General features: G+C 43.4%; 1 protein-coding gene across 5 annotated transcripts in view; it reads right to left on the bottom strand.

The window, feature by feature from the left end:
* The window catches only part of ADK (adenosine kinase), a 462265-nt gene that overhangs the window by 156097 nt on the left and 293452 nt on the right, over positions 1–12716 (bottom strand). For all 5 annotated transcript variants that reach the window (XM_069240844.1, XM_069240846.1, XM_069240847.1 and 2 more), the window contains exon 5: positions 6759–6931. In XM_069240844.1, the coding sequence (XP_069096945.1) occupies positions 6759–6931 (173 nt within the window). The remainder of the gene's footprint in view (positions 1–6758; positions 6932–12716) is intronic.

Below are 12716 nucleotides of genomic sequence, written 5' to 3'. Positions count from 1 at the left end.
AGGCTAGAGAGGGTGACAAAAAGGCCACAAAAGACAGGAATCTGGCCAGGTGCCCACTGGAAGGCTACCAAGTGTAAGAGGAAGCTTTAACAAGCTCTCCAATATGGCAACAGGCCAGTCAATGCTTCAAAATATAGTACAGGAGAAAAGACAGACTACTTAGAAAAGTGGGAAAGCCCGACAGTGCTTAGAAATGAAGGACAACAACAGATACTGCTTGGAGACACAAAAAAGGAAGGAAAGACACTGCTTCAAGAAGCTGTGCCAAAGCAGGATGGATACATTATTTAGAGGACTGATACTGCTTTGTGAAACAGTACAATAAGGCAGTCTGCTTTGGGGTGCAGGGCACTACTTTGTGTTGCAGTACAGTGAGGTGCAGAGGCGCAGGGCAAGAGAAGGACGGAAAGAAACTACTTAGAGAAGTACAAGTAAATAAAAGAAGGTGCTGCTTCAAGCAAGAGCACAGGAAGGGCAGACACTGCCTGGAGTAGCAATACAGAGTTTTGAGGTGGGAGTGTCAGTGTAAGTAGATAAACGGACGTAGAGTTCAGGTTGCTTTTCCGCTCACTTGTTCCATACTCTAGTGCAGTGCAACACTGAAGTGAAGACTTCTATATTTTGAAATGAGAGCATATATTCTCCTAATCTGTACTCCCCAACACTTCATCGGTAGTGCACCCCTCGAACACTCTACTCTAAAATATGCTCTGTGGAAGCTTTGTGTGGACCATATAATATACGTACAGACCCATGCACCTGAAAGCTTGCAAGCTTAAATTTATGCAAGCACATATCAAAAGGAGCACAATGCGTAGGAAAGGCCACACTGCAACAGTGTCGTTTAATGTGCGCCTCCAAGAGATGCAATTTGAATAATCAATCTGTCAGAAACTAGTGTTGATACCGTTGACCAACCATATTCTTCTTCAAAGCACCTAACAAGGGGTCCTAGAAGGATAATCACTTTCACATTTGCGACAGAAAGTCCTTGCCCCACTTGTTGATGTCATAAGAATTCCAAGCTCTTCGTACACTGTGCCAGCTGATAATTGTATCGAAGGCTAAACAAACTCCCTTCAAAGTGCATATATCTCAAGCTTCCTTTAGGATGAAACACCTCAGCACGAATCAATGTAGCATTGTACACAAAGGCTTTTTAAATTACCAAAAAAAAAAAAAGTTACAACTCTGAAATTCTACCAATGTTAATTCATTACAGTCCCTGCCTTCCATTTGAGCAGCTGAGCTACACAATGCAATCGTAAATTATATGTGTGTAGCTCTTACTTTCCCTGACAAGATATTGAAGCACTTTGCTGCAAGTAGCATGCTACTCCAGAACCCAAGATTAGTTCGAGTTTGGAGGTGTTGGACGTTTGTTTACATAAAGAAATGAACTCTCAAATACTTGCACACCATTATTTATACTGCACACTGTAAAAAATAAATGGCTACCACTCGCCATAAGTCTTGTTGAGGCTCTTTCTTGTGGTGGCAGACAAAATCTCTGCTGCACACCTTTCACTACAAAGTTGTATATGGGAGTTGGCTTACACTGAATTCGGGTCTTGCTTGCCCTGCACTCTCACATCTGGTACAACCAACATTTTGGAGAGGGTTTGGGCTGGGCTAGGCCTGCAGATTCCATGTGCAGGACTCATAAGCTATACACAGGTGCATCTACGGAAGCTCACTATCCCTGGCCAGGACCCCTGAAGTAAAACTGGCCCAGACATCTCTATCAGAGCGGTGAGTGAACCGTACACACTACAACTGTGTAAGTCAAGAGCAGGCTTTGATGTGACAACAGTCAGAAAGACAGAGGAAATGCTGGTGAAGTTTTTCTTTAAATCAAAACATCCATCTTGTCTTCTGCTTATTACACTGCTGTAATGGAAACTGCAGAAATCTATCGTCAGTTGAGAAAACCCTTTAGAGAGACTGCAGAAACACTGATGAAAAAATGGTAATCCTCCACCTAGAGCAGTGGTTCCCAACCTGTGGGCCGGGGACCCATAGGGGTCTGTGAAGACTCCTCAGGGGGTCCGTGACTGCTCAGAAAATGTAATAATATTAGGTTCCAACTATCAGTAATGACTCAGTGGGGGTCCCCGGATTCCAATAATGATTCAGTGGGGGTCCCCGGGCTCCAGTATTGATGAAATGGGGGTCCACAGAAGTCAAAAGGTTGGGAACCACTGACCTAGAGCTTAGTTAGTGTTCATGGAAAAGAGGTCAATAGCCAGTTGGGTGAGAAGTCTCTCAATCCGCAACTAGAAAGTTACAGTGTGTTATTGATTACCAAGTTAGGGATCAACACTATTCTGCCTGACTTTAATGGTGAAGTTTCCACTAGAAAATTAGGATGGACTAGAATGAGAAAAATAAAGTGCTAGGGGCTGGTGCTAAGAGAGCATGGTGAAGTTAAGGATGTTAAAGATATGTTCACGCCAGCGGGTTGTGGAACTTTTGCGGAGTAAAATGTGGATGATTAATTCAGACAAGACACAGGGACCCTCTCAAAATGTGAAGTTTCTAGGGATTCAGTGGAATCAGGGACAAGAGAGGTGTTGCTGCAAGCAAAGCAAAAGATTCTCGAGTTTGCCACTCCCCACACTAAGCAGGAGAAACTGAGATTCATTGGACTGTGTGGTTTTTGGAGGCGGCTTGTCCCTCATTTGTGTCAAATCTTAACCCTTTGGTACAAAGTAACAAGAAAAAAACATGAGTTTGAATGGGGTAAAGAGCAGCAGAGTGCGTGTGATTTGGCAAAAGAAGCAATTCAACAGACTTTAGACTTGTGGCCAGTGCAGGAAGTAGACACTGAGTTTCATGTAACTGTCCAGGGGCAATATGTAAATTGGAACATGTGGAAAAAGCAGGGAAGAACAAGGGTGCCCCGGGGTTCTTGGGTAACAAATTATCTGATGGGTCTCTGAAAAACTGGAGAGAGCATTTAAATGAAGCCCTCCAGATTTTGAATACAAATGCTGAAACACATGATGCAAATGGTAACCCCAGCTTTGCAGATACAACCACATGTAGCCACCAACACCATCACGTACTGGGAAATAAAACCTGGCGCTTCAGATCCTTACAGAGCCACACCAGAATCTGCAGGTCTTGACCTACATGCTTACAGAATTGCCCAACTTGTCATAATTCGTGTATGGAGGATTGGTGAGGAAGGGGACTGTCCCAGCCCTACTGACAGTAAGTGGGGAGGGAGGTTTTGGTTCAACTGATAAAAACTCTGGTGCTAAGGTATGGGTGGAATCCCCAAATGGCCCTCCAGAACCTGCAGAAATTATAGCCAAGGGCCCAAATAATGTCCTGATGATCATGAAACCAGGAAAGTAAAAATGGGAGCACATCCCAGCCAACAAATGTTATTTGCAAGAAAGATCATACTTGTTTCTTTCACAGATCATACTACAGCTTGCCTCTGACCATGAGTGAGCTATGTGGTCTCCTCTCGAGGGTGTGCGTGTGGGGTTGAATGGGACCCAACACCCCCAACTTCAACCTGATTGATCAATAACGTTGCCCAACAACCCTGCTGTATCTAAAGGGCAACATATGGATTATGTTTTTATTCTGCATGTTCTTTCTCACCAAGGGTTTAGAGAAATAAGTGTACTAGGATGATTTTTATGGTAAGGCAGGGAACGGTTTAGTTTTGAGAGAGCACCTTGGGATCTTGGCCAGTTCCAATGTGTTACTGACCTGAAGTAGCCAGCATTTTCTAACTACAACTTGCTGAGTAGAAGGGGTTTTCTACAAATCTCCTCTCTGGCTTGATTAAGGTACATAAGAGACCAAAGATTGACGGTGAAGTGATTCAGAGACCTCAGGCAGGGTCGGGCGCTGATGCCCGTCATCCATCCTGTGAGGGTAGATCTCTCTTTACAGTCGATCCAGGGTCAACGACTTGAAGTTGATGGGAGAAAGATGAAGGAGCAACTGCGCCCCATGGTGATACATTTTTACTAATTATCTGCTTTGCATTGTGTACACCATACGGCACAGACTAAAACTGCTCTGCTTATCGGGTCAGTCATGTCAAGCGGACATCTGATCCCTCCTGTCTGCCTTCGCTCTGGAGATTATGGCCTGTGCCTCGATTGGGATCAGGAGCAGCACCTGCACAACCAAATCCCAGAGTGCATGGAGTAACAGCTCAAAAGACACGCAGTGTTCACATACCTCAGTGCCAGACTGGTGGAGGAAAACATTTTCTTGCCCAATGTGTTCAGCCTCCTGAATTCTCTATCCGGTGGGGTAGTAGGAAATGTCACAGGGTTTACATAGTAAGAAGAGCATTGGACCACCAAGCTCTCCGGGATGAGATGTTGCATGGGAAAATTGGGGTCCCTGGGGTGGGGTGAAGGTGGCGGCCAATTGTCCTTTTCACAGGAACCCCTGTGCTAGGTGTGGACCAGGTCCCAAACCGGATGCCTGCAAGGGCTTCATTAAAAGGGAGAAGCGTTCAGAGGGGTTCAATCCTACCTGAAGCACTTCTGTTAAGACATTAGTCTTGACTGCCACTGAGTGCAGGCTAAGATCCAGGACCTCCGCCGCCCTTCTCACCACCGTAGCAAAAGAAGATTCCTCCTCTGTAGCGACAATAGGAGGAGAGATCAGGTCAGTATCTGGGTTGGGGAAGGTCCACAGGGTATGTCATTTGCTGGTCCGGATCAATCCATGGATCAAAGGGGCTTGACTGGCGCCGGAGGCAGACCTATCAGCCGGGAACCAGCAGGTGTCCTCCTGACTCGCAGGCCCTAAATATGAGGTGCATGGCCTCATAAAATCTGTGGAGTTGGGCAGGGGCCACTATGGCTCGCAGAAAGTCAGGGAGGTGCGGAGATGGACGAGATGCAGGCTCAACTGTGGAGCCAGGCCTCAAAATGACAACACTCCCTCGTCGGATAACTTCCATGGATGGAGTGAAGTTAAAGTCCTCTTCTACTTCTAGCTCTTTTTTTTTTGTGGGACTTATCCGAATGCCTGGACAACTTAGACTGTGTCAAGGATCAATGACTGCGACCAATCCCAGGACCCACCTCTCAACCGGAATCAAGACCGTCCTGGCATCGCTCGTTGAGGAGCAATGAGTTAGAGGGATTGATCTCTCAAGGTCTTGGGTGCATGGCATGGCAGTCGATGCACGTCTTCAAATCATGGTTGCGCTCGAGGCACCAGAGGATGCTTGTCAGTCACTGACATTTATTGGCGACAGGTGCCGCAGGTCTTGGGAAAAAAAAAAAAAAAAACTTTCCTTCTGGACATCCCTGCCACATCAGGAGACCGAAATCTTCAACAAAAAGGTCAAAAAAAGGTCAGTCAAAAGTAACTGGTGGCAGCTCTCTATGGATCGACGCTCACTGTTGCAGAAAGAAAAGAACGGACGTCAGCCCTTTAAAGTGGTGCCTATATAGGCGCCGTGCATGTCATTTCCAGAGCAGACAATGCCAAACAGAGCCGAGAACTGCACCTAATGGTGCACGGGGTACTTCTCACAAAAAAATGTCCAGATCCAGTCTGAGGATGATTTTAGTGTAAGGAATATGCAGCTAAGCGTTTCCTTCAGATTCATTTTCCAAAGGGATTACAGGTGCTGTTGAGTAGCTAAAAGACTTCATTTATTCTATTTACCTCTCAGGCTTAATTAAAAGTAAAAGCAATAACAAATTAATTTGGTCCACTATGGGAGGAATGCTGGCAGAGGTTAAAAGTTTGAATGTGTTCAATACTATTAACTTATCTAGCTAATATCAACGTATATTGCAGTACTCATATTCACTGTGTTCATCACCCAATAGGAACATTCCCTGTTTAAAATAATGCAATTTGACAGGACCTAGATTACAGTTGCCTTTCTGTGCCTTACACATGTGCTGTTTAAAGCAATAATAGTGGTCAGATATTTCACAAATGGTAATTCAAAGATGAAAGCAATGAATGGTAAGCTTATCCAAGACCCGGGAAGGTGCGGAGATTCTAAAGCAAAAAGGTCTCACTGTACAATTTCCCAACCACATGCCAGAGCTGCCAATAATCAAAAATTTGAGTTGAAAAGTAACACCAAAATGTTTTAGTGAAGACGTTACTGAGAGCCCCTAGGAGGAGGGCCATGAATTGGAGCAGATTTGGTGGATTTGTTTGCAAAATATGTACAGAAATCTGCATCCAATGATATATCTAATAAAAAAAGTTAATGGACTATCTTTCTAATCTATTTATCCAATCCCAAAAAGCATTCCAAATACTCACCACGCAAGAGAAGAACAGACAAAGATAATCTGACTGTTTTAGTATTCAATAATTTCTATGCACCAAGACAGCCCCTTCTCATTTCAACCAATCTCTGACAATCCTGTATGACTTGCTGTAAATATACGTTCTTATTTTAACAGATACCTGACCTACAGCCTGTATGTCTCAAGATGTCAAGGTCTACCAGGAATATGGTCATTAGATTTCCCTATAAGGCTGGTGAAGCAGGCTTCTACAACTCCAAGAACTCAATGAAGAGAGCATCACTGTATCCACATAAACCTGGACTGATCACCCAATTGTCTGGTGCCACACTGATAACTAGCATTCCCAAATGACAAAGGCACAGGATGGGTAGAATTGCAATCAATTGTTCCCCTACTGGATCTTCTTATAGTATTTCACACCAATGCAGCTTGGGGGAATAGCTGCAGTCTTTTAACGTTTGCCTGTGATGGAACAGAGCAACATCTCACCTGTTGTCCACAGTGATGCAGGCAGCGCAGGTTCCCGTGGGCTGTTCACTCTGTTCATAATAGTGTGCATCCACATGGGCTTCTTCTGCTTTCTTCTTCAGAATCTTCCCAAAACTATCTGTACCTATGCAGCCGAAGAAGGTGGTGGCTCGGCGTGGCTTCTGAATCATCCACTGCAGGGGAAGTGTATAAAGGGTGAGGACATTTCTGTGGTACACTGGCAATCTCAATAATAGAATAAAGCAGAAATAACCAGCAGGGCAAAACAGAGGCCATTAGGTTACCCAAAGACTCCAAGTCAAGGAGACAGGCATGCACACTGAAAACAATGCTCACATGCTCCTCAAAACACATAATTGCCCGTTCACAAGCAATGAATCATCTAAATGGGACTCCACGTATGCCAGACCTATGACAAATGTTCATGATCTACAGGTAAAAAATTGATATACAACGCATCAAGACTAAATTTATATACAAAGCCACTGGTTATCCTGAAAATTGGCTGGACCCAGCCCATTTTGGGCCTACAACAGACAACCTGGCAGACCCTAGAATCGATTTCTCGCACTCTAAATTTTAAATGAACTTGTCAGTCTACTAGCCATTGCCTGCAGTTTATTTTACCTTTCACAAGTGTCTAAGAAAGTAGGAACTATTTGCAAAGTCTTAGAGAACTGGTAGCCTTGTAGCAGAGAACAGACTTCACAGGAACAACCCGCAAAATATTCAAACACCTATAAATGTAAGCGCTCAAAATATAATTTAGGTAGTTTAGATACAAATAAAGGAGAACAATGCTTACTTGTAACTGTTACATTTTGTTATCTCTTGCTGATTCGTATGCTTTGCCAACATGTGTTGGAGTTATCCTGCAAAAAGTCAAAGGTCACACAGAGACCAGCAGTGCGTAACTAAAGGGAAAATGTGTATTACATAATGGGCATGAAGTAATAGTGTGGTTCACATTAAATATCCTTCCTACTAGTAAGGGTCTACAACTTAATGTGTTGTGTAGGAACACTCATACTACCTGACCCAAGTCACTAAAACAATCATCGTGTCGAGACATCTAGGTTTCAGAATGTTTCTATAACTCGTTATTTGCTCTGTACCCCAGTGCACTTTTCCTGAAGTCTAGGCATGGAAATACCTTGCCTGTCTCATTTGTCTCTCCAACAAATGGTGCAAACAAATTTACAATAAGGCTGCCAGGTGCACTGTCGACATCACATGGGCTCATTCTGAGAAGTTTGAGGAGAGCATGTTGAGATCTTAAGGCCAAACACTACATGGAGGAATATGTGTAGGCTATGAACTGACAACAGATTCAAGTTGCAAATCTATACTTAAAAAAAAAAAGAAAAAAAGCCTAGTAGTAGAAGCAAAACATACTCATCTTTCTGACAAGTATACTAGGATTCCGGAGTGATTCACAATGCCACACCTTAACTACAAAATGAGGCTGTAGCTTTTAAGATAGTAAACCCAGATGCTTCTTTAAATTAGCTGCGTAATCATATCTTCTCCTAGAGCAGAAGACTTAGATCTCCCTCACGTCTCAAGAGGGCAAGAAAGGGGCACATGGGTGGCGTTTGTGCAAAACCTTTTGTTTAGGAGAGATCAACATCTAATCGCAAATTCAAAATAATCGGAGCCAGTGTCTCTTCTAATAATCCTGGATGAGGATGGATACACTTGGTGCACTTGTCTGCGTAAGAAGGCATCAACATGGGCCAGGCACTTTGTGAATATCTTAGGAACTGACTTAAGTCCGAAAGGAAGTGCTTCGAACTGGTACAGATGTCCCACTAAGTAAACTGGGAGCTTTCTTTCCTGAGATTTGGGTGTATTGAGACATGCAGTAAGCATGCTCAAGATCCAGGGAGGTAAGGAAATCCCCTTCCTGACGAACCAGGAATAGCTTCATGCAGTGACAATCCAAAAGAATTGCTTCTTCAGAAAATGTATTTATTTCTCAAGGGTCTAGAATTGGTCTCCACCCCCATTTTCTACCTGACCAGGAAGATGCAGGGCAGATCCCCATATTCCTTTATGATTTTGGCACCTTCGATTCCTCATTTTAGAAACAGGATAATAATCTCTTGCTGCATTTCTCACAAGTGTAGATGTTCTAGAAATTTAACGTTGTGCCTGTTCTTTGGAGTACTCTGTGATCTATGTCCCTGAGGGATCAACTGATGAGTATTGGAGTCAGATGGGGGCAGCGTTAAAAGTCAGGATGATTTTTGGTTACCCTGGAAGCAGGTTTGAGCAGCATCCTTCTGGTTTGTCGATTTTCAACAGCTTTGCTGTTGGTCTGTGAAAAGTGAAGTTGGTCATATTCCAGAATGTGGAAGGGGTGGGCTTGGAGGTGATGTTGTATTATTGTCCTTGTAACGGTTATAGCCTCATCTGTAGGCCTGAAAATGCCTGGAGCCATGAAAGGATGTATGTAGTAGGGACAAGCTTCTACTGCAGGATTTCCTGCAAGAGTGGCTTATTACTATCTGTGCAGCGTACTATCCACTTGCTTGCCAAACAGGGTTTGTCAAATAAACTGCATATCAAGCAGTTTTGCTTGCAGTTCGGGACAAAACAATGTGTACCGGAGCCAATTTAGTCTTTTTAGTACTATCCACCAGACCTCTGATGAAAACAAGTAATCGAGATATCCGTTGCTGCAGCCATGATGGATGCTGATGTGCTAGACCCTTACTTCTCAGAGGCTTTAACCTCACTGAGCCTGTCCACTGAGATTATTTGTAAGTGACAGCCTAGAAGAGTGGTCTTCAAACATTTTAATCCTGTGCCCCGCCAGTTAAAACAATAAATCATAGGGGCCCCCTTCCGAATTTGTGCACTAATATTCTAATAAATTAGCAATGTTTAAATATGTCCACACTTAAACATTGCAGTTAAGTTCTGTTACTGTATTAAAAATACAATCAACAACACGATGCCAAACATACTATTTTGGTCAGGCAGGCCTTACTAATGTAAAAAAAAAAAAAAAAAAAAAAAAAAGGTATCCACAGTGTGATTATTAGAAGTGTGTGTGATATGGAGGGGGGAGGGGTCGAAGAGCATTTGGAGTCCCTTCCAGTTTTGACACATACTCTCAGAAAGAATGTTAATGACAAAACATATTACTGATGGTCCACCACAGAGAGATGTACTGCTGCTCATTTGTTTCCAACTTAAAACAAAGCCCTTTTATTAGTATAGTGCTTCTTTTGGCCAGAGGTCCCCTCCTCCAGGGAGGACTTGATGCTCCCCAGCCCCCCAGAGTTTTAAGACTCCAAGCCTAGAAAGACCAAAGCATATGCTGCTTTGATGGATGACGCCACCATGGAACTAACTCTGAGTCCTAAGTTGTCAACATCTCCCATCCCTACCTAGATGAGCAGAGGCAAGAGTGAACGAATTCCTTGACACCCCTGAAAAGCTGCTTCATTTATTGAATTTGGATGTACATTTAATGGTGTTGGAGCAGGCTCACATGTTTGGTATTTCTTCACGAAGTGCTGTACCACTGCTTATACCATGGGTGTTGTTTGCAGAAGTTTTAGTCCTTCTTTCCACATGTAATCCAGAAAAGGAATGGCGATTGTAGTCTTTCTGCAGTTCTTTAAGCACTGTTATTTTATTGATTGATTCCATTGGGCAAACTTCTTCATTGCTATTGCTTACAGGGAATGAAACTAGGAGAGGTCCTCCAAAGGAAGTCCTCTCGTGGAGGGGTCTTGTCTCTTTCTATGGGTGTAAAGACGCCTCTCCATTCTTCATCTTGACAGTCACCATCTACCTTCTGCTGTTTTTCTATGGCCTCAGTTTCCTCTCATTTAGGTTTGATTCCTGATTGCTATTGGGAGAGTGCTTCCCAAATCCACAGGCATTAGTGGTATGGAACGTTACGCTAAGGGTGGCATTGGTAGAGTAGGTGAAGATGGTGGCTTCTGCAGAGGACCCTGTGGAAAGTAGAAATGTTGCAGTTGAGGAAGCAGCCTTTCAATAGTTTGCATCATCTGTTAAAGTGCAGAAATACAGGCAACTGGTACCTACTGACAACTGGTCTCATGTAAAGGCCCATGAAAAACTTTGTTTTCTTGAGGCTCCCCACGCATGACAATTCTGTTAAAAGTCTGCATCTCCTTCCTCCTCTTCATAAACGTTTACCTTGTACTCTGAAGCACAGCACAGATCCAACTGACATAGCCGAGGCATATTCTTGTTCACGGATGTCGGTCTCTACTTCAGAATCCAAGATATGCACTGGTAATTGAGTAGAAACCTTCAAAGGTGAATGTGAATAGGCTGTGTTTGAAAAGCTGGTCAAAGTAATTTGGTCATTGATGATGGCGTCGTCAATAGGACTGTCAACAGTACGAATGCCGTTGATGAAAATTAGTTACTTACCTGTAACTGCAGTTCTCCAGTATTGGTATCTTTCATAGATTCACATGCTTGAATCATCCCCGTCGTCGAGGTAGGAGCCTCACGGTAACCTCAAATACACAAAGCAGTAAGTTTTAAAACTAGTAGGCCTAGGTAGGCCCAATAGGCTATTTTATAGCCTATCCATTTTTTTTGTGAAAAGACCCAAACTTCAGTGCCAACCAATCAGGCTTCAGCACCCTCCCAAACACTCCCAACAGAGGCTGCTTTCCCTCAGATTTTCTAGTACAAGGGTGAAGTTCAATATCTCTATATTAGGGGAACCTCTGAGGGGAGGAGGGTGGGTCGCATGTGAATCTATGAAAGATACCAATACTGGAGAACTGCAGTTACAGGTAAGTAACAAATTTTCTTCTCCAGTATTGGATCTTTCATAGATTCACATGCTTGAATCAGAGTAGCGAGCAGTAATGTTGGAGAATCAGTGAATTACTCTGCATGTTGCTTTATAGCAATTCTCCGACTAATAGCAATAATATTAATAAATATAACAGTAATACGAAAAACTGCATATCTGAATATTATGCTACAAAATGGGCCCCTGTTCTTATGAAGTTTAAAACATTTTAAAACAATATCAAGAAGCATCTGTATTACGGCTAGTATCCAGCAAAATAGGAGACTAATTAGCACTGTAATATAAAATTAGATGTTAACGAAATTGAAGAACCATATCGCACATGCCTTGATTTTGGTGGTGGGATGTTGTAAGAGGCTCACCTTAACGAAATAAATGCCTCAGCACTGCCTGCCCCACCGCTGAATCCATATTACTTGTTTCTTCGAGACAATAGTGTTTTGTGAACGTATGCTGGCTGGACCATGTGGCCGCTCTGCAGATGCTATGCAGTGGCACTCCAGGGAAGAGTGCGGCCGAAGTGGCTACCGATCTTGTAGAATGAGCTCTCACCTTGCTGCGGAGCGGTTTACCAGCCTGAGCATGACAGAATTGGATCGCCAGGCCAATCCACCTGGCTATAGTCTGCTTGGACACTGCATGGCCGTTTTTTGTTCCACCAAAGGCCACGAACATCTGGTCAGTAGGACTTGCGTTTTCTGTAGGTAAAATTTCAGACACCTTTTTATGTCCAGGGAATGTAATGTCTTTTCCGCTACTGTCTGCGGATTTGGAAAAAAGGTTTTTAAGATGATTGGTTCATTCAAGTGGAAAGTTGAAGGAACTTTTGGGATATACTTAGGATTTGTTCTCAGGATTACACCAGAATTTGTGTATTGGAGGAGTGAAGGCCTGAATGTCGCTCACTCTTTTGGCTGAAGTAAGAGCCAGTAGTAACGCGGTCTTCCATGAGATGAATTTGAGATCGGCTCTGTGGATCGGCTCAAAAGGACTTTCATGAGTTGCATTAAGACAATATTTAAGGACCATAAAGGCGGAGGTTTCTGGACTGGTGGGAAAGCACGGAACAGGCCCCTCATGAATTGCTTTACAATCCTGTGGAATATAATGAGACCATGTCTTGTGATCTACGGTATCTCGAG

The sequence above is a fragment of the Pleurodeles waltl genome, chromosome 6, assembly GCF_031143425.1.
Source record: "Pleurodeles waltl isolate 20211129_DDA chromosome 6, aPleWal1.hap1.20221129, whole genome shotgun sequence".
Lineage (NCBI taxonomy): Eukaryota > Metazoa > Chordata > Amphibia > Caudata > Salamandridae > Pleurodeles > Pleurodeles waltl.
This window is presented reverse-complemented; position numbering and strand designations above follow the sequence as displayed.